The 22,439-nt window shown below is 36.3% G+C and overlaps 5 protein-coding genes across 8 annotated transcripts; 2 read left to right on the top strand and 3 right to left on the bottom strand.

Annotated features, from left to right (window-relative positions):
- Positions 1 to 529: 529 nt before the first annotated feature.
- Positions 530 to 4,148, bottom strand: LOC125207134 (Glutathione S-transferase family protein). 3 transcript variants are annotated; one of them, XM_089060026.1, is made up of 7 exons: positions 3,993 to 4,148; positions 2,574 to 2,805; positions 2,277 to 2,453; positions 1,968 to 2,192; positions 1,756 to 1,884; positions 1,100 to 1,343; positions 530 to 896 (listed from the first exon to the last, which is right to left on the bottom strand). In XM_089060026.1, exons 1-6 carry the CDS (start codon positions 4,115 to 4,117, stop codon positions 1,110 to 1,112), a joined length of 1,122 nt encoding a protein of 373 aa, XP_088916152.1. In that variant the 5' UTR covers positions 4,118 to 4,148; the 3' UTR covers positions 530 to 896; positions 1,100 to 1,109. The 3 variants fall into 3 exon arrangements, with proteins under 3 accessions (XP_088916152.1, XP_088916153.1, XP_047962310.1); XM_089060027.1 differs by having other exon boundaries at positions 530 to 876; XM_048106353.2 differs by lacking the exon at positions 530 to 896 and having other exon boundaries at positions 992 to 1,343.
- Positions 4,149 to 5,116: 968 nt separating this feature from the next.
- On the top strand, positions 5,117 to 8,167 carry LOC148923856 (uncharacterized). Of its 2 annotated transcripts, XM_089059882.1 has the most exons (3): positions 5,117 to 5,163; positions 7,198 to 7,539; positions 7,625 to 8,167. In XM_089059882.1, exons 2-3 carry the CDS (start codon positions 7,198 to 7,200, stop codon positions 8,165 to 8,167), a joined length of 885 nt encoding a protein of 294 aa, XP_088916008.1. In that variant the 5' UTR covers positions 5,117 to 5,163. The 2 variants fall into 2 exon arrangements, with proteins under 2 accessions (XP_088916008.1, XP_088916007.1); XM_089059881.1 differs by lacking the exon at positions 5,117 to 5,163 and having other exon boundaries at positions 7,096 to 7,539.
- Positions 8,168 to 11,453: 3,286 nt separating this feature from the next.
- Positions 11,454 to 12,667, top strand: LOC125207135 (protein EXORDIUM-like 7). Its single transcript, XM_048106354.2, has one exon. The coding sequence runs from the start codon at positions 11,510 to 11,512 to the stop codon at positions 12,512 to 12,514; it is 1,005 nt and encodes a 334-aa protein (XP_047962311.2). The 5' UTR covers positions 11,454 to 11,509; the 3' UTR covers positions 12,515 to 12,667.
- Positions 12,668 to 12,846: 179 nt separating this feature from the next.
- LOC125203817 (uncharacterized protein At4g19900-like) lies at positions 12,847 to 16,389 on the bottom strand. The gene is made up of 6 exons (XM_048102277.2): positions 16,194 to 16,389; positions 14,887 to 16,092; positions 14,598 to 14,747; positions 13,943 to 14,077; positions 13,523 to 13,717; positions 12,847 to 13,117 (listed from the first exon to the last, which is right to left on the bottom strand). Exons 2-6 carry the CDS (start codon positions 16,080 to 16,082, stop codon positions 12,931 to 12,933), a joined length of 1,863 nt encoding a protein of 620 aa, XP_047958234.2. The 5' UTR covers positions 16,083 to 16,092; positions 16,194 to 16,389; the 3' UTR covers positions 12,847 to 12,930.
- On the bottom strand, positions 16,194 to 21,983 carry LOC125203929 (uncharacterized). Its single transcript, XM_048102446.2, has 3 exons — positions 21,777 to 21,983; positions 20,549 to 20,958; positions 16,194 to 20,442 (listed from the first exon to the last, which is right to left on the bottom strand). The coding sequence occupies exons 2-3, from the start codon at positions 20,948 to 20,950 to the stop codon at positions 17,110 to 17,112; spliced, it is 3,735 nt and encodes a 1,244-aa protein (XP_047958403.2). The 5' UTR covers positions 20,951 to 20,958; positions 21,777 to 21,983; the 3' UTR covers positions 16,194 to 17,109.
- Positions 21,984 to 22,439: the final 456 nt, after the last annotated feature.

The following is a 22,439-nucleotide window of genomic DNA, read 5'->3' as shown; positions in this document are numbered from 1 at the left end:
TAGTGCAATATACTATTTACTATAGCTCGAAGATGGAAACTATTAATTTCAGGCTAAAAAAGTTCACATGGTTCGATTCTTTCTAATTTTTGAATAAATAATCTTATGATTGCAATTAATTTGTAATGTTGTTTTAAACATAAAAAAAATAGGAGTTCAACACTTCTGCTCCCAAATATACATGTTTTTATTTTATATACACTGGTGACAAATAATTCACTTCTGGAACCATACTCTCTTCCAAATTTTTGTTTCTAGTGTCGATTGTGAAAATTTTAAATAAAAAATCACCATTTCCCCTTCATGATTATTATGGGCCGTCCAGAATCAATGTGGAGTCCTTTACAACGATTGGGCCGAAAATTTATTACAGTATTATATTTTTATTAAAAAATTGGACCCACAAAATGTCTATTACCGGGCAATTTCTTAAATAATTGTCTTTTTTAACAAGTTAATTATCTACATATCAACAAATTAAAATATTATTTTTATTCGTCGTAGTACTAATATAAGAATCATACACATGTTAAGCTAAATGTAGCATTATGATTGTAAACTTCTAATCCGATAAAATTTCAACCTGATTAGCCTACAATCCGATAAAAATTCATCCAAAATCTGACAAAATTAGCTCGATTGGCATCTCTAACTTTGATCATTATTCGTAAAATTAACATGTGTTAAGTGAACAAAACTCACCCCCATTGACCACCGCCTTTTATAGCAGCGATCGGATCTACTGCGCACTCGGGTGCCACCACCGGACTGAAGCGGGACCGATGCGTGTGGCAGCCCGGCCTCAAACCCTCCAATTATTAGAATATGAATATATTGTTGTGTATCCTTCGATCCTTAGAATGGACAAGCAAATGACTGAATCCAGCAAAAAATAACTGAAAAAATCAATGCTTTTATTACAATAAGTTTAGCAACAAAAAAAAAAAAATCAAACCTTTTCAACTAATTTCACCAGAAATGAACAAGCAAATAGCTGAAAACCTTATAACATACATTCATTTCTCAGTGCTTTTATTACACATGAACTCAAACAAAACAAACTTGCACTGGAAAATTACAAGATGATAAAACGACTCACCGAAACAACCCTACTTAGAGAACCTGTCTCTGTCGTGTGGGGCTGAGTAATCGATGTTCGGACCTTGTGGAATGATCCCAAACGGATTGATGCTCGGGTGGCTTCCGTAGTAATGCCTCTTGATGTGCTCCATGTTCACCGTGCTGCTAACTCCCGGGATCTGGAAAATGTCCTTAGTGTAGTTGAAGATGTTTGGATACTCGCGTAGTAACTTCTTGTTACATTTGAAGTGAACCGCGTAAACCTGCAATAGAAATCCGAACCTGGATGATCAGATTCAACACATTTGGAATCTTATAGATGATAAATACGAAGGCCAGAGTCGTGATGTATCATACTATCTCCGTCCTTTAAATATAACAGCTATATATATTTTGGTCAGTCCCTTAAAATTATGCACTTTCTATTTTAGGAAACTTTTTTTTCTCGCTAATGAGGTGGGACCGTGTGACTCATTTTCCACTAACAATCCTTCAATCACTTTTTCTTTCTATCTCTCTCTTACTTTATCAATTGTGTATTAAAACGAAATCTTTCAATCACTTTTTCTATCTCTCTCTCTCTCTTACTTTATCAATTGTGTGTTAAAGCGAATGCCGTTTCAAAAGTTTCTATTTTTAAACAACGGAGGTAGTATGTTTTACGCGTAAAATTACCTCGTCAAATCTTATGAGGGTGACGAACAAGCGTACATCTGCTTCAGTCAGTGCATCGCCACACATGTACCGTTGCTGGCTGAGAGACTCTTCACATTTGTCTAGAGCTTCGTATAATTTTGTTACCGCCTGCAGAGGTAAAGGAAAATTTGTTTCAAACAGACCATGAAATCGAACAAACTAACTAGTATTCGGATCCTCAAGTGGTGTACCTCGTCGTAGGGTTCTTGTTTCTTTGCAAATCCACATCTATAGACGCCGTTGTTGATCCCATCGTACACCCAATCGTTTACTTCGTTGATCTTGTCTTGCAAGTGAGGAGGGTAGAGGTCCACGGCTGCATTCTCAGCAATGTCGTTGAATTCTGTGTTGAGCATGCGGATGATATCCGCGCTCTCGTTGTTCACAATTGTTTTGAACTTCTTATCCCAAAGAACCTACCAAAATGCACAAACCTATCAAGCCATCCAAATAGTGCTATACTTGAAAATGTAATCTTTACTAGCCGAAGCAAATTTTACCGGAACTGTGAACTTGCCCGAGTAAGTTGAACTTGCAATCTCGTACAATTCTCTTACGCTCTTCGCTCCATTTAGAGTGTCCGGCTCTGCACCCGGCTCCTCATCGTTGGAGACGGGAAAGATCCATCCCATGTGCTCATCGGTGTCCTTCGTTCTCCCCCATATTGGCTTGCATGACTGATAGATCAAAGAAAGTTTATACAAACAAAGATCAAATATCCTTTCATGAGACATTTCGCCTTAGACATTAGCCACACCACCACCAGACCAGTTACTAGCATGTGTTAACAGGCTTACACTATAACTTATTGCTTTGTCGAGCCCTTTGATTTTGAGGTACGTGAGGCACCTCGAAGCCCAAGGACAAGCGTACGACACATACAAATGATACCTCCCAGCTTCAGCAGGGAATTGGGAGTAGGGGTCCGTTGAAATGAAGCTACGAAAAGTTGAGGGAGTACGAACGAAAGCACCAGTTGCTGACATCTCATCCAGAGCCGAGCGTGCCATTTTCAGAGATGAGCTGAATCTGCATCAAAGCTCTAACTTTAGCAGTTCTTCTATCTTCCTAAAGCCCCACATATGTTAAGACGAGAAACTCACTAATCCCGGTTTGCAATAAAATCCTTCCTCTATGTAGCTCTATGCACAGTTGTACATAAATAAAATCAAGAAACTACCACCAAGTACATGTAGATTTGCACTGAAAGCCATTAAATTCTAAACATGTTTATGCATCAAGATCAGTTTTTTATGTAATAACTACTAGTATATCATTATCTACAAAGCTGATTTTATTAGCAAATCACACATCTTCAACAAAACTCGAATATTAGCATCTTCCTTTAACCCCGCACTTTTCTAGACGAGAAACGTATAACTGCTCACTATGTATGCACAATCCCGGTTCGAAATAAAATCCTATATCTATGTACATAGCTGTATCAAGAAGATTCAATGAAACTAATACTGCCAAGTAACAAACAGATTCAAGAAACTAACACCAAGTATTGATTCAAAGATATCATTTAATAGATTCAAGAAACCAATACCAAAGTATACATTCATTAGCACCAAACAAATATTGAATTGTAAATTTGTTTATGCATCAACATCCATTAGTTATGCAATAATACACCCTTATCTACAAAGTTGGACTTTGTTAGCAAATCAATAAAACACTATCAAAAGATTCAAAACTCAAATATTAGCACTTCTTTTCATCTTTCTGAAACAAGACACCAATTCCTAACTATGGATGAACTCTCTGATCTCTTTTCACAGAAGACCCACATTTATGTAGCTAAACATAGTTCAATTGAAAAAGGTATCATCTTTGCAAATGAATGAACAGAATCAATCAACACAAGTACATCAAATTCTTAACTAGTTTATGCCTCAAGATCAGATTTTTATGTAATTCAGTAATTAATAAATACCACTTTTATCACAGTGTTGACTTCATTTGCAATTCAGAAAACATCATTAGTTCTTTCTTATGCTTTACTCTTCTCTTTCAGACATCCCACGAAAAAATCTTACAATAAGTGTAACAAAAAACATTAAAATCTGTAAAAGAAATTCAGCAGTCACCAAATATCAAACAGTTATAGAATTAAAAACCCACATACAGAAATACTGTTTTTTTCAAGAAATAATAAGCGTTATAGCAACAGTATAAGAAGGAAATTGACAGTGATTGGGATTCTGAAGTACCTAGAAACAGAGCTGTTGAAGATTGGAAGGGAATTTGTCTGTAAATTTCTTGATTTTAATTGAATTTGGTAGTTTTGGAGGTAGAGTTGGGGTCTTAAAATGCGAATTGGTTTTAATAGAATCATTGCAAAAAATCTCTCTTCTTTTCCTTTTTTTCAGCAGCCCCACCATACTTAATTATGTAGATTTATTATTTTATTTGAGGAAGAGAAATAAAATTTGTTCTTTTTAAAATAGAGAAGGGTGTGTATCCACTAAGATTAAATCAAATTTAAAACGCAAATTAATTTTTTAATGCAATGTGATTTCATGTAGTACTCCTACCATACTTCATAATTCGTATCACACTAATTAGTAGTGTAATAAGTGTGTTAGAAATTAAAATAGAGTTCAAACTACACAATTATCAAATCAAAATAGCTTTCAAACTAGTAGATTTCAATTTTTTGGTAAGTTATTTCATTAATTTAATTGAATCATGCATGACGTGTATATGCCAAACCCTTAGGCCACGTTTGGTTGCCCGGATTCTGGCAGGGAAAGTAATTTGATTCCTCAATTTTTAAATTCCAATGTTTGTTTGATTTTTAAAAAAATTAGGAAAGTAATCAGAATCCTAAAAATGTGGAAAGTTGGGCAAAATACGCGGATTATGATTCCCTAGCCTAACCCAATTATTCTTTTTCCAAATCTGAGGATTTTAAAAGATAGCAAAAAATATACGCAAAAAAATTTCTCTCTTCTCTTCTATTTATTTGCGGTTCTTTTCTATTCTCCACACTTTCACTTTTGATTTGCAGTCAGTCAAATTTCTGCCCAAATTCTCTTCAATAACAAGTAAGGCCACGTTTGGTTGCCCGGATTCTGGCAGGGAAAGTAATTTGATTCCTCAATTTTTAAATTCCAATGTTTGTTTGATTTTTAAAGAAATTAGGAAAGTAATCAGAATCCTAAAAATGTGGAAAGTTGAGCAAAATACGCGGATTATGATTCCCTAGCCTAACCCAATTATTCTTTTTCCAAATCTGAGGATTTTAAAAGATAGCAAAAAATATACGCAAAAAAATTCCTCTCTTCTCTTCTATTTATTTGCGGTTCTTTTCTATTCTCCACACTTTCACTTTTGATTTGCAGTCAGTCAAATTTCTGCCCAAATTCTCTTCAATAACAAGTAAGATTTTTGCTTCTTATCAAGAAATTTATGATTTATATTCTAGGTTTCTACAATTTTTTGTGCACTGAGTCGTATATATGCATATGAGTCGTATATATGCATATGACTGCTTCTGTTTTGTATTTTCATATATGCACGTATATTTGTATTGTACTATGTATATAAAATGTGTTATTGTCCGTGAGATATTATGGTGTATAGCTTTTAAATGTCACAAATTTTCAATTCAGATTATTCTTTGTGAATATGTGCAAGCTATTGTTGTAGTTCTAATTATTTATTCTTATCAGCTTTATATTAGGCTTATTTAGAAATAATTTTGTTTTAGTTTTTAAAAATTGTTATGTCTAGCTTTAATTTCTCAGGGTCTCTTGGGAAGGATGATGAAAGTAAAATCAAATTTGGGAAAACATCTTTTCCTTCTAATTAGTACATATGAAGAGAATGGATACATTGAAGCTAATGATGCTTATGATTAGAGCTATTGTTGCACATCACTATCGAAAATATTATTTAAAGACCCCATATTCCGTAAGTGAGATTGACCGATCACGTTACATTCACAGACTGATCTATGAGAGTGATACCACATGTCATGAACAATTACGTATGGATAGATATACATTTAGGCGCCTAGTTCACATGCTTGGAACTATTGGACGACTAAGACCTACGAATAACCTGACAGTTGATGAGCAAGTTGCTATATTTTTGTACATCCTAGCCCATCATCAAAAGAATCGTACAATGAAAACTAATTTCATGCGGTCAGGTGAAACAATTAGTAGGTATTTCAATAGGGTACTCAATGCGGTTCTTAGGCTTCAAGGTCATTTACTAAAAGCTCCCTCCTCTATACCTGAGGATTCAATTGATGCGAAATGGAAATGGTTTAAGGTATCCTAAAAACACCTTCTTTTTCATTATATAAACAAATATCTTTAATATTGATTGAGTTAAAATTGTAGAATTGCATAGGAGCTCTTGATGGTACCCACATTGAAGTGAAAGTATCCGAGGTTGATAAACCTAGATATCGCAATAGAAAAGGTCATACTTCTACAAATGTTTTAGGAGTATGTTCACAAGACATGCAATTTATATATGTACTTGCGGGTTGGGAAGGCTCAGCGGCAGATGGTAGAGTGCTTCGAGATGCTTTAAGTAGAAGAAATGGGTTACCAATACAAGATGGTACGTAGCTAGACACTTTTAAAATTTTAATTCAATATATATGAATAATCTAATCAATAAATTTTTAAAATTAGGTTACTACTATTTAGTGGATGCGGGTTACACAAATGGCAAAGGCTTTCTTGCTCCTTTTAGAGGGCAAAGATATCATCTTAGTGAATGGAGGAATGGGCGTCAACCCACAACTCCAGAAGAATTTTTTAATATGAAGCACGCATCAGCTAGAAATGTTATTGAGAGGTGCTTTGGTATGCTAAAGATACGCTGGGGCATTATTAGGAATCCAAATTTTTATCCAATCAAGCAACAAGGAAGAATTATAATGGCATGTTGTCTTCTTCAAAATCACATTAGAGAACATATGCCAGTTGATCCTATTGAAAATGATTATGGTGACAATTTGCGAAATGAAGAAGAGGCTATTGGACTAGATGGAGAATCAATTACTTCTGTTGAACCAACTCAAGAGTGGACAAATTGGAGATATAATTTAGCTAATGAAATGTTTAGTCAGTGGATGGAAAGTAGACATGTTGCTTGATATTAGTATTTTATTTTTTTCTTTCATAATATCTGAATTTACAAGTGGCAATCTGACATTTTGTGTTGATTGAGGTTATTAATATCTTTTTGTTGATTTATCCGATAAATTCTTTTAGCTTTCAGTTTGATTTTTTTTTATCTTTTATATCATAACATGTATGTTAGTTTCTAGTATATTTGCTCATGTTTGATATCAAGAATCTCAGTATCTTGCTTCTTTGGTGTTTTTTATTTATGTTTGAAGCTCATTCATATAAGAGAATTGTACAGTACTTGTTTCTATCAATTTTTCAGATGGCTCGCCGAGGAAAGAGTAATCATGTATGGACTATTGAAGAAGATGCAAAACTCGTAGAATCCATTGTTGAGTTGAAGAGGAGTAAGAATTGGGATGGTGAAAGTGGAAGTGGGTTGAGGAAAGGTTATCAAAAGGAGTTGGAAAAAATATTACAAGAAAAGCTTCCAGGTAATGGTCTTAAAGAAAAGCCACACATCGAATCTCGTTGTAAGTTACTGAAAAAACAATATCATGCTATCTATGATGTACGTGCTAATGGAGAATTGAGTGGCTTTGGCTGGGATGATGAAAGAAAATGTGTTACTGCAAGTGCGGATGTTTGGGATGATTATTTGAAGGTAAAAATTTGTATATTTCTTATTCCATTTTTATTTATTTGTTGCATGACGAAATATTATAATGAAATTGTGTTATTGTGTGTAGAGCCATCCAGATTGTACTTTCATGAAAAACAAGTCTTTCCCTTACTTTGATCAACTATCAATTGTATGGGGTAAAGATAGAGCTGCTGGATTACATGCTGAAGTTCCAGTAGATGTAGTCGAGGAATTAGATAGAGAAGAAAATGTAGATCAAGTAGATGGAGAATCTGGTGAAGATGGTGTACCTTCATTAACTACACCTCGCGACGAAGGAACTTCAAAAAGACTTGATCGTAAGAGGAGAAGAAGTTCAGATGGTTTCATATCAAGTTTGGAGCGAATGACTAATGTGCTTGCTGCGCATATGGATAAGTCGAATGATCAAATGAACAAGATTCTGGAAAGTGTTACCGGAGGTGACAAAGAGAAAAAAGACAATCGTCGTATGCTTTATGAGAAATTGCAAGAGATTGAAGCGTTAACTGATTCTCAGAGACAAAAAGCTGCAATGAAACTTGTTCGAGATCCTGATTTATTAGATTACTTTTTCACTCTTCACGATGAAGGGGCGAAAAAGATGTTTCTAATAGAACTATTAGGATGAAATTACTTTTTTACGTTTTTGCTACCAGACTAGACTTCTTCAATTTCATGTTATTGACTATCTAAACATTATTTGCTTTTTTAATTATATTCAATCCGTGTTTTTTTTAAAGTAATTTTTGTATTGTATTTTCTATATTTTCATAATTTATCATTATGCATTTTCATTAAACTAAATAATGGCGTCGCAATTCTTCTATACATTTTATATCCCTCGACTATTTTGAGCATACATTTATATATGAGTATACATTTATAATTAGCATTACCAACCATCTATAATTAGGATTTCAATTTTTATCGCGTATTTTATTGTATAATAGTAGTATTAATTTTATAAGTGGCACGCCCTCATGCTTCATGACGATATTAATTAATTTTAATTGAAAATGAGTAAAATTTAATTTAAAATTAGTAAACACGAATTGATTATTGATCAATCCTAATTGATATGGAAGTAAACCACTTAACTTAAAATAGATAAGTAGATTATAAATATCCTTTCGACGTTTAGAATTATATGCAAGTTAAAAATTATGGAAGTTCTTGGGCCTGCTCGATTCAACCCATCCTAACCTTGTAAATATGGGCTTTGATTCCTGAAGGCCCAATAATATTGCAGATAGAGCCCAATATCAGCCAATCCATAATTAGGACCAATACAATTTTATAGGAATCATTTAGAATGTTAGATCAATATAACAAAAAGATACTCCAAAAACCGTGATCAAAATGCTAATTAATTTTCAATTTCGACTTATGAGTTTTAATATAGTATCACTGACTTTATCTATACAATATGTAAATTTAAATATATTAATACAAAGGCATAAGTATATCAACAGTCTTATGTTAATATACTGATATTTTTGTATTGATAATTGTAACATAAACAATTGACATTCTAGATTGAAAATTAGTTAGCATTTTAACGCGACCTTGTACATGAATTTATAACAGAACGATTAATTATTTGTACCAATTTACCGATTTACTGTATATATTTTTGAAGACGTTAACTAGACTTAAAAATAAATTCTTTTGGCAAAATGGGTTGTATATCTATTACTCGAAATGAGGCTTTTCTTCAAATATATGAGTATTAATAACTCTATTAACATTGCATGTATCAGTTATTACTGAAATTCCCAAATAACTGAGTATTTTCATTTCTATTTTGTAAATTTTGGAAGAGAAAAAAGAAACAAAGGAAATATAATAGTCACGGATGAGGGAATCACATGCAGCGGCGCAGAATGCTGTTAGTTAATTAGTTACATTTATCCATAAAATATTATCACAAGAAGATATTTTTTAGATCCTCTAACTAATTCAAATAATTGATGTTTTTTAAAATTGTATGGTAGAAGATAGCAACTATGTCTATTAATTTCTTAGTCATTCTCGTCTGAATTGCAACGCCATTTGGGTTAATTATGTATTTTAAATCAAACCGGATCAATTTTATTTGAACGATTTACACATATATAAATATTAATTTAGTTTTAAAATTGGTTCTCACGCACGCTCGTCTAAATTATTATAAGAATGAATATGTAATATAATAGTAATTTATTTTAGATAAAGGAATATTTATGAACGACTTTGTAAAGTAAAATATCTAAAATAACATCATTCATGTGAATCATAGACGCAAAATGCGGGGAGTGGTCCATTTTATTTCTCTCATTTTGTCTCTTTTTTTCTTTATATAATAAATCTCACATGATTGTGCATTTACTTTTCCTCATTTGGAGCATTTTCAGCCATCTTCACTTTCTTGTTCTCACTGTGTCTTTGTCATTAAAAATCCAAATTTTTGACAAGAATATTAAGCATAATAAACGGAGAAATGAAAAAATTGATCCACTAAAAAATTACTAGAAACTAAACCACAAAAAAAAAAAAAAACTATAGAAATGGTCAAGAATTTATAAATATGGATATATAATCATTTCTCATGAAAAAGGGGGAAGATTTATGGGGAAAAAAGTGACTTTTGCTTAACCATCATTTATATATACTAGGACTACTATTTAACGCTTTTTCAACGCATTTATAATCATCTATTTCTTTCTTAGACATATCTCATCTACTTTGCTAAATTGTTTTGCCTAAAAGCATGTCGTTGATTAGACAAGTCTTAAAGCAAAAAAGCGAATTAATGATCTAATTTAAGTTGTTAACCTTTTTTACATATAAATTGTACTAGTACTTATAGAAATGAACAAAATTTTTTAAAAGAAAACAAAGAACAAATAATAGATATATATGTGCATGTCGATGTTTTATTTGACCTTTTATGAAAGAATACATAATCATCCATAATTGTTTGATCACTGATGTTAATTAAATTAACAAATTCTGGTAATTATCCATTGCTACTTAATTACTCCCTTTTTAGTTATTACTGGTGTCGAATGCTATCTAGGTATTTACCGCTGGTAATTAAATATTTTATTGATGATCTACCAACCACATTAATTAATTAAAGTAGGACTATTAAATTTATGGGAATTTACACCCTGTCTAAATTTTGGACACTTATTACATCTCTCAACCGACAAGTTGTTGACTAACTGTTAATTCTTTATGCTATCAAAATCAAACTGCTAAAATATTCATAAATTGAAGCAAAAGTATTAATATGTAAATTGATAGATTTTTAATTGCATTGGCGTCTTGACATGTGTAGCATCTATCCTTGTCTTGAAAAATACTCCTTGTTGTAGCAAAAGTATGCTTTAGGACAAAATACATCGAATCAATTTAGGTCAAATAATTCAATTTTTTATCAAGGAAAAGAACACTAAACACAATTAATTATGTAGTCCTTTTCAACAAACACCATAATCACAATTACCACAACTCGACAAAATTTGGTGGAGAAATAATGATTGAGGTTTAGTCTCACTAATACCTTAATTTTGTTCATCAGGTCAAAATTACAATTTAATTATTACTTCATTAATCATGAAAATTTCTACGAATTCAATCTAAATAAATTTCATTTTCATACAATATAATACTCTTCAAATCACATGATAACAAGTTCAACAACTCCTCCTAAATCACCTCAAATTAGTGAAGTTTCAAATTACCACTTTACCATTATTTCAACTGTGGGGGAAAGGAATAATTAAAGGTGAAAAAAGTGTAACATGGTCATCAATTAAAAGTAGGTAATGATGAAATATGATTTATGCTGAACATGCTCCCATTAGCCCACCACAAGAAATGGAAGAATCCTTTTTCACCACCCTCTATTTATATGAGATATTTGTAGCATAGTTTAAGCCTCAGTCTCATTATTCCCCAAAAAAAATTCAAGAAGAAGAAAGAAATGATGCAAAGTCTACATATCCTAACCCTAGTGTTCTACACCTCTCTCTTCCATTTTCTTGCAATTTCAAGAAGCCAAAACCAACCAAATTATTTCTACAACCAACAAAAGAACTATGAGGGATCATCAGACCTCATAGACCTAAAATATCACATGGGACCAGTTCTTGCATCCCCAATCAACCTCTATATAATATGGTATGGTAGATGGGATCCCAACCATCAATCCACCATAACTGATTTTATATCCTCTATTTCGTCTCCGGCCCCATATCCATCGGTCGCTGATTGGTGGCGCACTGTCACCCTCTATACCGACCAAACGGGAGCAAATGTGACGAGAAATGTGGCCCTCTCTGGCCACTTTCACGACGCGTACTCCCATAGTAGATACCTAACACGGCTATCCATGCAGTCAATAATCAAGAACGCTGTCACATCGAGTAATAAAAGGCGTGCACTCCCCCTCAACTACAGTAACGGTTTGTACCTGGTGCTGACCTCGCACGACGTGCAGGTTCAGGAATTTTGCAGGGCGGTATGTGGGTTCCACTACTTCACCTTCCCGTCCGTGGCCAGGGTCACGGTGCCCTATGCGTGGATAGGCCACAGTGGGGCCCAGTGCCCTGGGATGTGTGCCTATCCGTTCGCGTGGCCCGGGGGCGGGACTCCCCCGAGAGGGAGTGGGATCATGGGCCCGCCCAACGGGGATCCTGGGACGGACGGGATGATCAGTGTGATTGCGCACGAACTTGCTGAGGTGTCGAGCAATCCGCTGATCAACGCGTGGTACGCCGGGGACGACCCCATTGTGCCGACTGAGATAGCTGACCTGTGCTTGGGTGTGTATGGGAGTGGTGGTGGTGGAGGTTATGTTGGAGTTGTGAGTAAGGACTCATGGGGGAATGGCTACAATTTGAATGGGGTGAAGGGGAGGAAGTACCTTGTGCAGTGGGTGTGGAACCCTGTGAGGAGGAGGTGCTTTGGACCTAATGCATTGGATTAGATCATTTTTATTTTCGGCCAACTTTTGGTAATAATTAAGTTTGTTGAATATTAATGATTTTTGTTGGTGTTAGGTGTTTATGTTGATTAGTTGTACTTAGAGTAGTTGGTTTATGTACCTATTTTGTTTTAAGTACTATTGATTTTTTCTAAAGCATTAAGGGTTCGTATAGGTGGAAAACTATGACTCAGAAAAGAGTAAAAAACACTACAAATTTACAATCATAGGAGTATTATTCTAGCTTCCTAAATTAAAATTACTGTACACAGCTACAACACAATGGCCACTCTACAAATTTGAGCATATTTTACCGCAATGCTAATCATAAACAGTTAAACACATTCCAAAATTGTTTTATTAGGGTTCTTGAATATATATAGACAGACATCAATAGGCCAAAAGAGAACAATAGATCATCATAATGCATCAGTGCAATGGATACAAAACTGATTAAGCAGCCTGAAAACAAGGCTGCCGGACTCCGGTATCAGAGCAGATGTCGCACTGTTCCAAAGATGAACGGTGACTGATTGATGCATTACTTTGCTGAAGAGATCATCTTGGTCATGTTTTTCTATCTCTGTCCTCGGAGCAGTGAAGTATCTGAGAATGGTTCCGAGATGTTAAGAAATAACAGCGTGTAATGGAAAACTCTGAATAGCTAGTGTGAGCAGATTAAACCTAAGGGATAAGATTCGCATCTGGCTAAATGCAAAATGGAATATGTTCTTACTAGAGAACATGTCATCTCAATATGGGGATTACTAAAAGAAATGTTGAACACTTAGTTTTCTGGCATTTCGACACCTGATGCAACTCATCGGCTTTAATAACAATGCAAAGAAACAGATTGTCCACACTTACGCAGAGCTGAATCTAATCAGAAGACGCGTTTCAGAAAAGATCATAAGAAGCAATGTTGACTTCAGCAGGAAATGATCTATAGCTAACACATCCAAGCAAGGAAGAAGTTTGAAGTAAAAGCAGTGCACAAGATAACGTATATACCTTGAGATTATATTACTGTCGAAAGGGAAGAAGACAGAAGCTGGTTGCAACAGGAGTTCAGCATTCACACCAGCAATGCCTTTGTTACTGAAAAATTGGTTGGCCACTCTCGTCAGAAGATCAGCTCCATTCCACCGCAGCTGAGCATCATCATATGATGTGTAAAACTCCTCCAAGCACGATAAAACAAAAGGACTGTGTAGAAATAAGAATGTCAATTAAGAATCTATGCACGCATGTGAAAGTTTCAATTAAGGGCCTTCTATGCAATCTAGTGTTGACCATGTAGATCAGTTCCTTTGTTCCAACTTTATACAGAGGATGCTAATATAAGAAATAGATATGTTGCAAATGACAGTTGAGACTAAGATACATAAGGAACAGGAGCGAGATGAAAACTTAAATACATAGAAGCAGAACCTGTGCTTTCTGAACACCATCACTGCACCATTCAAAGTTTTGCCACTAAGCCCGTCCTCATATCCAACAGTGTTGTTGAGTTCAGACAGAGGTTTCAACATTACAATGTCTGAATCAAGATAGATTCCACCATATCTGAAGTTCATAAAAAACAAGATATAAGTATAGTGGCATATCATGATCTTATCAGATAGTTGGCATGCTCCATATTCTTGTTGTCTAATATTATGTGGATATTTGTCAAACATTAAACAAATGCAGCCATAATATCAAAAGTCTTAAGATCATAGCACCAATTACATGTCTTCATAATACATACATCTTGAAAGAGTGATCTATGAGAAAAGCAAGTGAACTTGCTCAAGATAGTACAGTCAAAACGTATGCTTTGGAGAAAATAAATCCCATGACCCTAACATGTCATTAATAGGACCCAAAGTTTCAAACGGGTTAGGCTGAACAGTTCATTTCATCCACATTTATTAAAAAACCATCATGCACAAATTCAAGATCTATATCTTTCTTCACAAGCGTATTTAATTTAAGCAGCATTTCTTCATTGAAACGGGAATTTAACCTAATTCCTCATCCTAGCAATTCAATCGAACTAGTTAACTTTACATACATCAGTCTCAAACCCAATTCAGTCACTCACTTGTAGATGGCCGCGAGCCTGATAAGTTCACTGTAGTGAACTGGGTAATATTTTGTCATCTTCCACTCATGCCAAACTGAAGCAAATATATGTGTTGGTGTATCTCTCAGCAGCTCGTCGAGATTTGGCATCACAACAGCCACTTTATATCTTCAAAGATTTGAAAAGAAACTTTAAATTATGTACAACAGAGGAAAAAAGGCGAAGCTGCACTTGACCAGTAAGAATATGTTTTAAGATAAACATGCCACAGGCAACAAGTAGAAGCTTGAAATGTTAAGGAATTTACCCATCTTTCACAAATCCATTAAAGAAATTGAGTTCTATTGTTTCAGAGAACACCACCACGCATGCAGCTGGGTGATGATGTAGAAGACTCTCCAGACACCTCTGCTGCCGAATACCAAACATCCATGGAGGCGAATTCCACACCATGAATACTCTCATATTGCATCTCCCTCTTCTGAAAAACGCATCCATAAAATTCCCAAACGACAGCCTTTCATCCAAACCTGGATAGTAACCCCACCTCTTGCCATCTGCATAGAAATCTCTCTCTAAACCCTCATTCCTCCTCACAATGCGAATATTGTCATTGGTCAAAGCCCTTCTCCCCACTCTACTGACCTCCTTATCATGGTCAGTGCCTTTTTTGCCTAAAACGACGCCTTGTGATTCAGAAACAACCAATGGCTTCTTAGCTAAGAACGGAGTTTGCTTAAATTCGTTTAGTAAATCCTTTAAGAAAATCTTATCGCCTCTAGTTAATCCAGTTACACCAGGTCCATCAGGATCCTGCAAAATTGGGTTATTCAATGGATTCAGAATCTCAAAATTTGTCTTGTACATCCTGTCCCTCCTCAAAAAATCACCCTTCTTTTCGAACCAATCTCCCCACCCTTCCCTCAACACAGACCCTTTCAACAGCAATGCATCCTCAATTTTCCTAACTTGACTCAATTTCGTTCTCAATTTATCGTCCACCAAAACATCGTCCGATCCAAACACTGGTTTAGACTCACCAACCCCCAACCCTAAGTCAGACCTATGCTTTAGATCGAAAGGAACATAGTCTTCCCATTCATCAATAGAACGCCGATTGAAAGATCTCCGAACCACGCCGCTCACATGGTCAAAAAAGTAACTAGACTTACTGGCGGTGGACTCCTCATCCTCTTCATCGGCGAGGATTTCCTCGTTGTTGTTGCTTCCGCCCTCTTCCAAAACGGCGTCGTCGTGCTCGTCGATGCGATCGTCGTTGGGATTGGTGGTGGCGAGGGCTTCGGAGTCGAGATCGTCGCGGAGAGGGCTGAAGGAATCGTCGAGTGAGTGATGGAGGGAGTGCTGCACTTGCGGTTGCGAACTGAAGAAGGACAGGCGGCTGTAGAGGAGAGACACCGAGAGGAGGAGGAGCACCGCCGCGATCAGGGCGCAGATGTGCGCGCCGTAGCGCGGGCGCCGCCGCGTGCGGAGTTGACGAAGCATATCGATTTTTCTGTTCCGTGAATGAATTTCATGTGAAATGGAGCATGATTATCATCAAACTGGAACAGAAACAGAGAATTGCAAAACAAAATACTACTAGAAAATAAGTACCTTGAGCCTTCCGAGCTGATCCGATGCCTTTGGATCCGGAGAGAGAGGACAGAGTGTTTTTTCTGTGAATGGAATTGAGAATGTGAATAGGTAGAGTGTGAGAGAGATAACGAGAATGAGGTAGAGAGAGGAAGAAAGTGGCGATGAAAGCAAAATCGGCTTCCCGGCGATCGACTACGGCGAGGATTTCGCCGGAATCTGAGATGAAGTAATCAGAATTTGTTTTTCTGCTTGTATCGGAGAGAGATATGAGTTGGGCTCTAACTTGGGCCCTTTGAAATTTTGGGTTATTTTATTGGGCTTCAATAGTTAAAGTGATTAGATCAGTTTAGAAGTTCACATAATCGAATTTTTTTGGCCTATATGGAAATTGATTTACTTCATTAGAATTTAGAGGGTGTAATTATTTGGATGTTTATTTAAGTTAAATTAATTTGTTTTGGTGAATAATTGACAAAAACATTATGTAACAAAAACATCTAAATCATAAAAAACTTAGTTTAAACCTTTGCCGATGAGGTAACTACACAATTATCCACTGTAATAAACTGGGAATGTTGAATTGTGCATTTCACAGCCAATTCTGGCAAATTCACCATTAACACGAAATGAATGAGAAGATGATTAAGCGGAGGGATGCATATAATCAATCCCACCTCATCTCACCAAAATCATTCAAAAAACAAAATAAAGTGAAAGAAAAGAATGCAAGAGCAAAACCATCTTGCAAGGCAAGATGAGCGTGGGAGTGGAAGAAGCCTGACCAATCAGCTGCAGTGCCGGAGTAGCTTTCAAGAGAAACAAATGACATAGCTTCCATCACTGGCACATCCATAAATTGATGCTTAGTACACGGATTCTGCACACAGATGAAGGAACGGAAACCATAGCAATTTCCAAGGAACATGTGTGGGCTTCACTGAGAAGAAGAAGCAGCTTTCACATCTTTCTTAGTAGTTAGTATGATCTTCATTTTCTTTAGAAGTTTCTCCTCGTTGTTCTTGCAACCAGAAGAACCAAGTTCGACCCCTTCAATAGATGGTTCTGGAAGGTCCAGGCTGGTGATAGTAGTACCATCATTATCTTTGGCTAAACCACCTTCAACAGAAGTTTGGATATCAGAAATCATCTGTTGAGATGTTTCCCTTGGAACCTCCTCGTTGTTCTTGCAAACAGAACCAAGTCCGACCCCTTCAAAAGATGGTTCTGGAAGGTCCAAGCTGGTGATAGTAGTACCATCATTATCGTTGGCTAAACCACCTTCAACAGAAGTTTGAATATCAGAAATCATCTGTTGAGATGTTTCCCTTGGAACCTCCTCGTTGTTCTTGCAAATAGAACCAAGTTCGGCCCCTTCAAAAGATGGTTCTGGAAAGTCCAAGCTGGTGATGCTAGTACCATCAGTATCTTTGGCTAAACCACCTTCAGCAGAAATTTGAATCATCTGTTGAGATGTTTCCCATGGAACCTTGGAACAACCCACATGGATGTCATCTTTTCCATGCTCAACACTTGGAGTTGGCAATACAGGAGCGAATGCGTCTTTTTGCTCCTCAGAATATGGGGGTTCTTTATTACAGTCCATAACTTGACGAGTGTGTGGAGCTAGCACATTGGTACTGTCACTGGGAATCTCAGATTCAAGTACATTAGTGGCTGTCTCACTACTCTGTTTGTCATCCTTTTCGAGGATTGGAGCAGGAGGCTGTGATGTTTCATTGCCACATGTAGCAGCATTACTAGCAGTATCAGTTTTACTGAAAGCAGGTCTAACCAGTTTTTTGCGTCTTGAAGTTGAATTAGTGGAGTTTTTTACCACTTCTCTAGCATCCGTGGGACTACTATGGGAGGCTGAACCAGAACTAATCCCGACCAATTTCTTTCTTTCACTACGACGCTTGAAGTTTATATTTCGAGTCTCTTTAGGGATTTCAACCATACTAACTGCAGTAGCTTGAGTTGCGCTGTTCAGCCTTTTCTTCTCCATTGAACAATGCTCTGTTTCCATATGACGCTGGCTTTCCTTTTCATGGACTGCACTTTCTCTAGGTTCTCCAACAATTCCAGATTTCCTGAGCTTTCTTGGTGACAGATTATCATCCTGCTTCAACATCTCCATGAGTTCATCAGCTGTAGCATCGATATAGCAGTCTTGATGTTTAAGATCAATATCATCTCTCTTCTCACTAAACTGTGATGGCTTAGAAGACAAACGGCTAAAAACACTTCTCCTGTTAAGGCAGGAATTAGCTCCAGAACTCTTGTGGAGTTCCCCGGGATCCATATTTCTAGAGAATCTGAAGTGCTGATTCCCATAAATTGCCAAGTTTTTATCCCGCAGACAAATCTCCGTGCCCAAATCTTGTGATTCGGAACAATTGGAATATATGCCAGCCGACATGCCTATCCCATGCTTTCTCCAATTTTCTGATGCCTCAGGAAGATATCTATCAATTGCAAAATCATGGTCTCTTGATTTGGGGTAATAAGCTAACAACCCTCTTTGGCCTTCAAAGTTTTCAGGATCAGTGCAGTGTGGAGAGAGCTTTGAAGACAATGAACCTCTGTAATTAACAGGAGCAGAGGTATTCAGATCCATGTCAGTAGAAAAGTCCGGGTTCAAAAAAGAATTGGAAGATTCCCGAAGCAAAGAACTCCGGAGGCATGATGTGCTCGTTGGAAAACCATTATTCCTATATTCAAGTGTGGCATCTTGAGATCTGCCAAAATTTTCCAATTCCGAAGGATATTGCTGCAATCTATTACTAGACAGAGGAGAGAACTTCTCTAAAGAGCTATCACGCAGGTGGTTTTTATGCATTGAAGTGGAAATTTGGTTAGCTTCCTTTGATGAAGAGCATCCATGAGAAAGGTTAGGGTGGTCAGGTGAGTAAGGGACAGTCCTTGTAATAGTTGCATCTTCATAAATGGATGGCGAGAGGTGGAAACCATGGGAGACGGCATTCTGAGAGAATTGTTCCTCCGGAAACTTGTCAGGAAATGAAGATAAATTTTGTTCCGGCTCGGAGAATAAAGGGTACTTCATTGACATGACGGGATCAGTATGTGTTTGACTAGGGTCTCTATAATCTACTCTATCACTCTTTCTATACCTTGCACTATCTAGTATTTGAATGTCTTCATCCGCAACATATCCAGCATTTGTGGCCACTGTAGGTGATACTTTGTCCACCATATTTTCAGTTGATCTTCCTTCCACAATAGGGTACTTCCTACCCTCGATAATCCTGTAACCACAATGCCTTGGATGTAAAACAGTTTTAGAAGAGAAGCCTTCGGCTGAACATGATCCAAAACGAGGTTCATTCCCGTCGATTTGAAACCTCCCAGTTGCATCTGTTTTTCTTATTTTATGCAAATGGCTAGAAGAAGGATCAATGGCACTAATAGTGCTACCACGACAGTCCAAATGAGATCTATTTTCCAATTTCATCTCAATCAACCACTCACGATCGTTTACCATTTCTCTTTCTTGCCTACATAAATTCAGGTCATGAGCACTAATAGCCACAGATTTATCCACATTAATATCACAGTCTCTTATCACATGATCATCTAACAAGAACCTATTATCATCACTCAGATGTCTGCTTTGAACCAGGGAACTCTCATAGTTATCACTTGCAAATGCCTGTTGGCGACCACTGTGTATGTTATAGTCATCCCGCAATGTGCTCCTCTGCAAAGAAGTATAATCACCATGGGCTCTCACATCCAAAGACTCTATAGAATGCTCAGGGTATTGAGCACGGGTTTGAATATTATTCACTTGACCTTCATTTCCCATTTGAACAGACAAAAACCTGCCAGCATTGGCTGATGTTCTTACCTCATCCAAGGAATCTTTAGGGGAACCAGTGTGAAAGGCACTTTGGTAACCATGGCCATATAAAGCATTTCCTGCGACATCATTAGTTGTGAACCTGCCTTCTTTTCCTATTCTTCTCCTTTTAGCCAGAAAATCATCACGGGGAAAAGGATACATGTTCCCTTCAGCATTGGCCCTATTATCTATCCAGAATTCATCTTCTTTGCCTCTAGTCAATGAGCTCACATGTTTATCATATTCCAAAGGTGCCATGTATCGTCTCTCACTTAATTCATGTCTGTCATCACCTAGCAGTCTGCTCTCCTTAGCAGATACTTCAACAATAGCTTCAGATCGTGGCTCAGCAGGCATCTTACTTTTGATCTTTCTTGAACTGAACAAATAAAGAAGACTGCGAACCTACACAAAAAATAGAAGGAAATTAAACAAAATCACATGCAGCTGCTTTGATCTCCTTGGTAAGTTTAATACAATAACATTAACGTAGGATAGCTGCTTTCCAAACCTGATCTTTAGAGAGGCCGATGTTGAATTTCCTTGCAGAAAAGTAATTCTTTATGATAGCATCTTTGAATTCGTTCTCGGAGATTGGATCACAATGCCATATTTGTCTGAAACGAACCTGTGCGGGGAAATGCTGCCCTGAATAACTAAATGCATGGGGATTAATGTCCACTGCGCCATCAGAGGATGCCTGATAAACTCCAAAGAGTTCTCTCTTCCTAGTTTCAAACAGGAACAAAACCATTCCCTCTTTGACATGTGTCACAAATTCAGTATGGGAAGATGGCAGTGCAAATATATTCCGTTGCAAGCACTCTTTCTTGATCTCAATGTTTGAAAAAAAGATTGCACCAAATTCAGGAATATTCCCAGAAGCCACATTATCATGTTCATGGTAGTCCATTTTTCCACCTGCAAGTGGATTTGCAATTGGTTGTAGAAATTAGCATACAAGGAAGGGGTTAGTTAGTATTTATCTGCATTAGAAAATAAAGTCTCAGTTTTCTTTTGAGGACTCGGGAAATTGAGGTTGAAAAGTTGAGAAATCCAAGATGAAAAATCAACAAACATGAAGAAAAATGGTGATATCAAGTCTAGCGAAGAGTATTTCTACTGGTTCAATGAAATATCAATCTATTTAATGGAACTTCAAGCAAGCACATAAGCCAAAATTGATTATATTCTCAAGTTTAAAGCACTATATTAAACCAGTTTGGCTGATAGACAGAACTTTTTATGTTCTACGATTACTTTTCCAATTGCCAAAGAATCACAGATGCATGTTTTCTTATAACCTTCCAACTAAAACCACTGATCTAGATACGAGGAAACGAGAAATCACTAAACCACACAAATCATATGGAATGGAGAAACACAGTACAATAGCTGCTACTCCAAATTGTGAAAATTTTCCATGCTACGCAAAACAAGAAATCTATCCCTCCAAATCAAACAGAATGTTGCAGCAATGTAGCAATATCCAATCAACACCACAAAATAAACTTCAACAAGTTCAACACTGCGATAATGAAAATCACAGTATGGCGATTAAAACACACTACCGCACAGCAATAAACAACAATTCAATGCAAAAAAAATAAAATAAAAACAATAACATCTAATGCAGATAATACTTCACGAATTCCAGAACTGCCACAACGCATATTGCATAGACGATTCAAAAATTAAATTATAAACCATAAAACAACAAATATCACAACAACGCTTACTTAAACGAGATTCTCTTTACTCTTTCAACCAAAAAAATAACGATACGGAGAAATTTCACCAACACGCTAGGGTTATTGAGATATCGATATAACCGGCAAAGGATTTCGTCAAAACAATCCCTCTTTTTCAGCGCGTTGGCAGCCAAATCGTTAGATTTCTAATCAGCTGCAAAATCCTTTTTTTTCTTTCTAATCAAGTTTTTAGCATACATAAATAGATGGAGTGAGCGTAAAGAAGAAAAAACCTGGAAAGCGCATATATATATGTATAGGTAGGTGGGGATGGGAACCGTCCGAGTGGGGCCCGTTTGGATAGCACTGATATTATTTTATTGTAGAATTTAATAAGATATCCTAATTTTGTTAATTTTATATTTTTAACTTTAATACTCGGTACGCACTCCCTTGAGTCCCTCCTTCCCCAATTATATTTTATTATAATTTCTACGATAAAATAATAGTAATTTAATCAACTATTTTTAAATAGTTTCTGAAGATAACAATAAAATAGTAATATTCTCCTACGCAATCTATTGAACAAAAGTAATTCTAGATCTCTTTTCACGATTCCAATGCATAAACGAAAATGTATTTAATCAACTATATTTTAATAATTTCTGAGATAATAATAAAATAATAATATTCTCTTATATAACTATTGTT

Source organism: Salvia hispanica, chromosome 6 (genome assembly GCF_029641045.1).
Source record: "Salvia hispanica isolate PSC_SH4W2 chromosome 6, Shi_PSC_v1, whole genome shotgun sequence".
NCBI lineage: Eukaryota > Viridiplantae > Streptophyta > Magnoliopsida > Lamiales > Lamiaceae > Salvia > Salvia hispanica.
Note: the sequence above shows the minus strand (reverse complement) of the source record. Positions and strands in the feature narration are given on the sequence as shown.

What these genes read in the sequence shown, in the direction of transcription:
- LOC125207134 (XM_089060026.1), bottom strand. Translation starts at nt 4,117, where the DNA reads ATGATTCTATTAAAACCAATTCGCATTTTAAGACCCCAACTCTACCTC. An exon ending in ACAAAGCAATAAGTTATAGT is followed by an intron (nt 2,454 to 2,573) that starts GTAAGCCTGTTA and finishes TTGATCTATCAG; the next exon opens with TCATGCAAGCCAATATGGGG. An exon ending in CGGGCAAGTTCACAGTTCCG is followed by an intron (nt 2,193 to 2,276) that starts GTAAAATTTGCT and finishes GCATTTTGGTAG; the next exon opens with GTTCTTTGGGATAAGAAGTT.
- LOC148923856 (XM_089059881.1), top strand. Translation starts at nt 7,138, where the DNA reads ATGTTTGAAGCTCATTCATATAAGAGAATTGTACAGTACTTGTTTCTA. An exon ending in TTTGGGATGATTATTTGAAG is followed by an intron (nt 7,540 to 7,624) that starts GTAAAAATTTGT and finishes TATTGTGTGTAG; the next exon opens with AGCCATCCAGATTGTACTTT.
- LOC125207135 (XM_048106354.2), top strand. Translation starts at nt 11,510, where the DNA reads ATGATGCAAAGTCTACATATCCTAACCCTAGTGTTCTACACCTCTCTC.
- LOC125203817 (XM_048102277.2), bottom strand. Translation starts at nt 16,082, where the DNA reads ATGCTTCGTCAACTCCGCACGCGGCGGCGCCCGCGCTACGGCGCGCAC. An exon ending in AATGGATTTGTGAAAGATGG is followed by an intron (nt 14,748 to 14,886) that starts GTAAATTCCTTA and finishes AAATCTTTGAAG; the next exon opens with ATATAAAGTGGCTGTTGTGA. An exon ending in ATGGTGTTCAGAAAGCACAG is followed by an intron (nt 13,718 to 13,942) that starts GTTCTGCTTCTA and finishes ATTTCTACACAG; the next exon opens with TCCTTTTGTTTTATCGTGCT.
- LOC125203929 (XM_048102446.2), bottom strand. Translation starts at nt 20,950, where the DNA reads ATGGACTACCATGAACATGATAATGTGGCTTCTGGGAATATTCCTGAA. An exon ending in TCGGCCTCTCTAAAGATCAG is followed by an intron (nt 20,443 to 20,548) that starts GTTTGGAAAGCA and finishes TTTTTTGTGTAG; the next exon opens with GTTCGCAGTCTTCTTTATTT.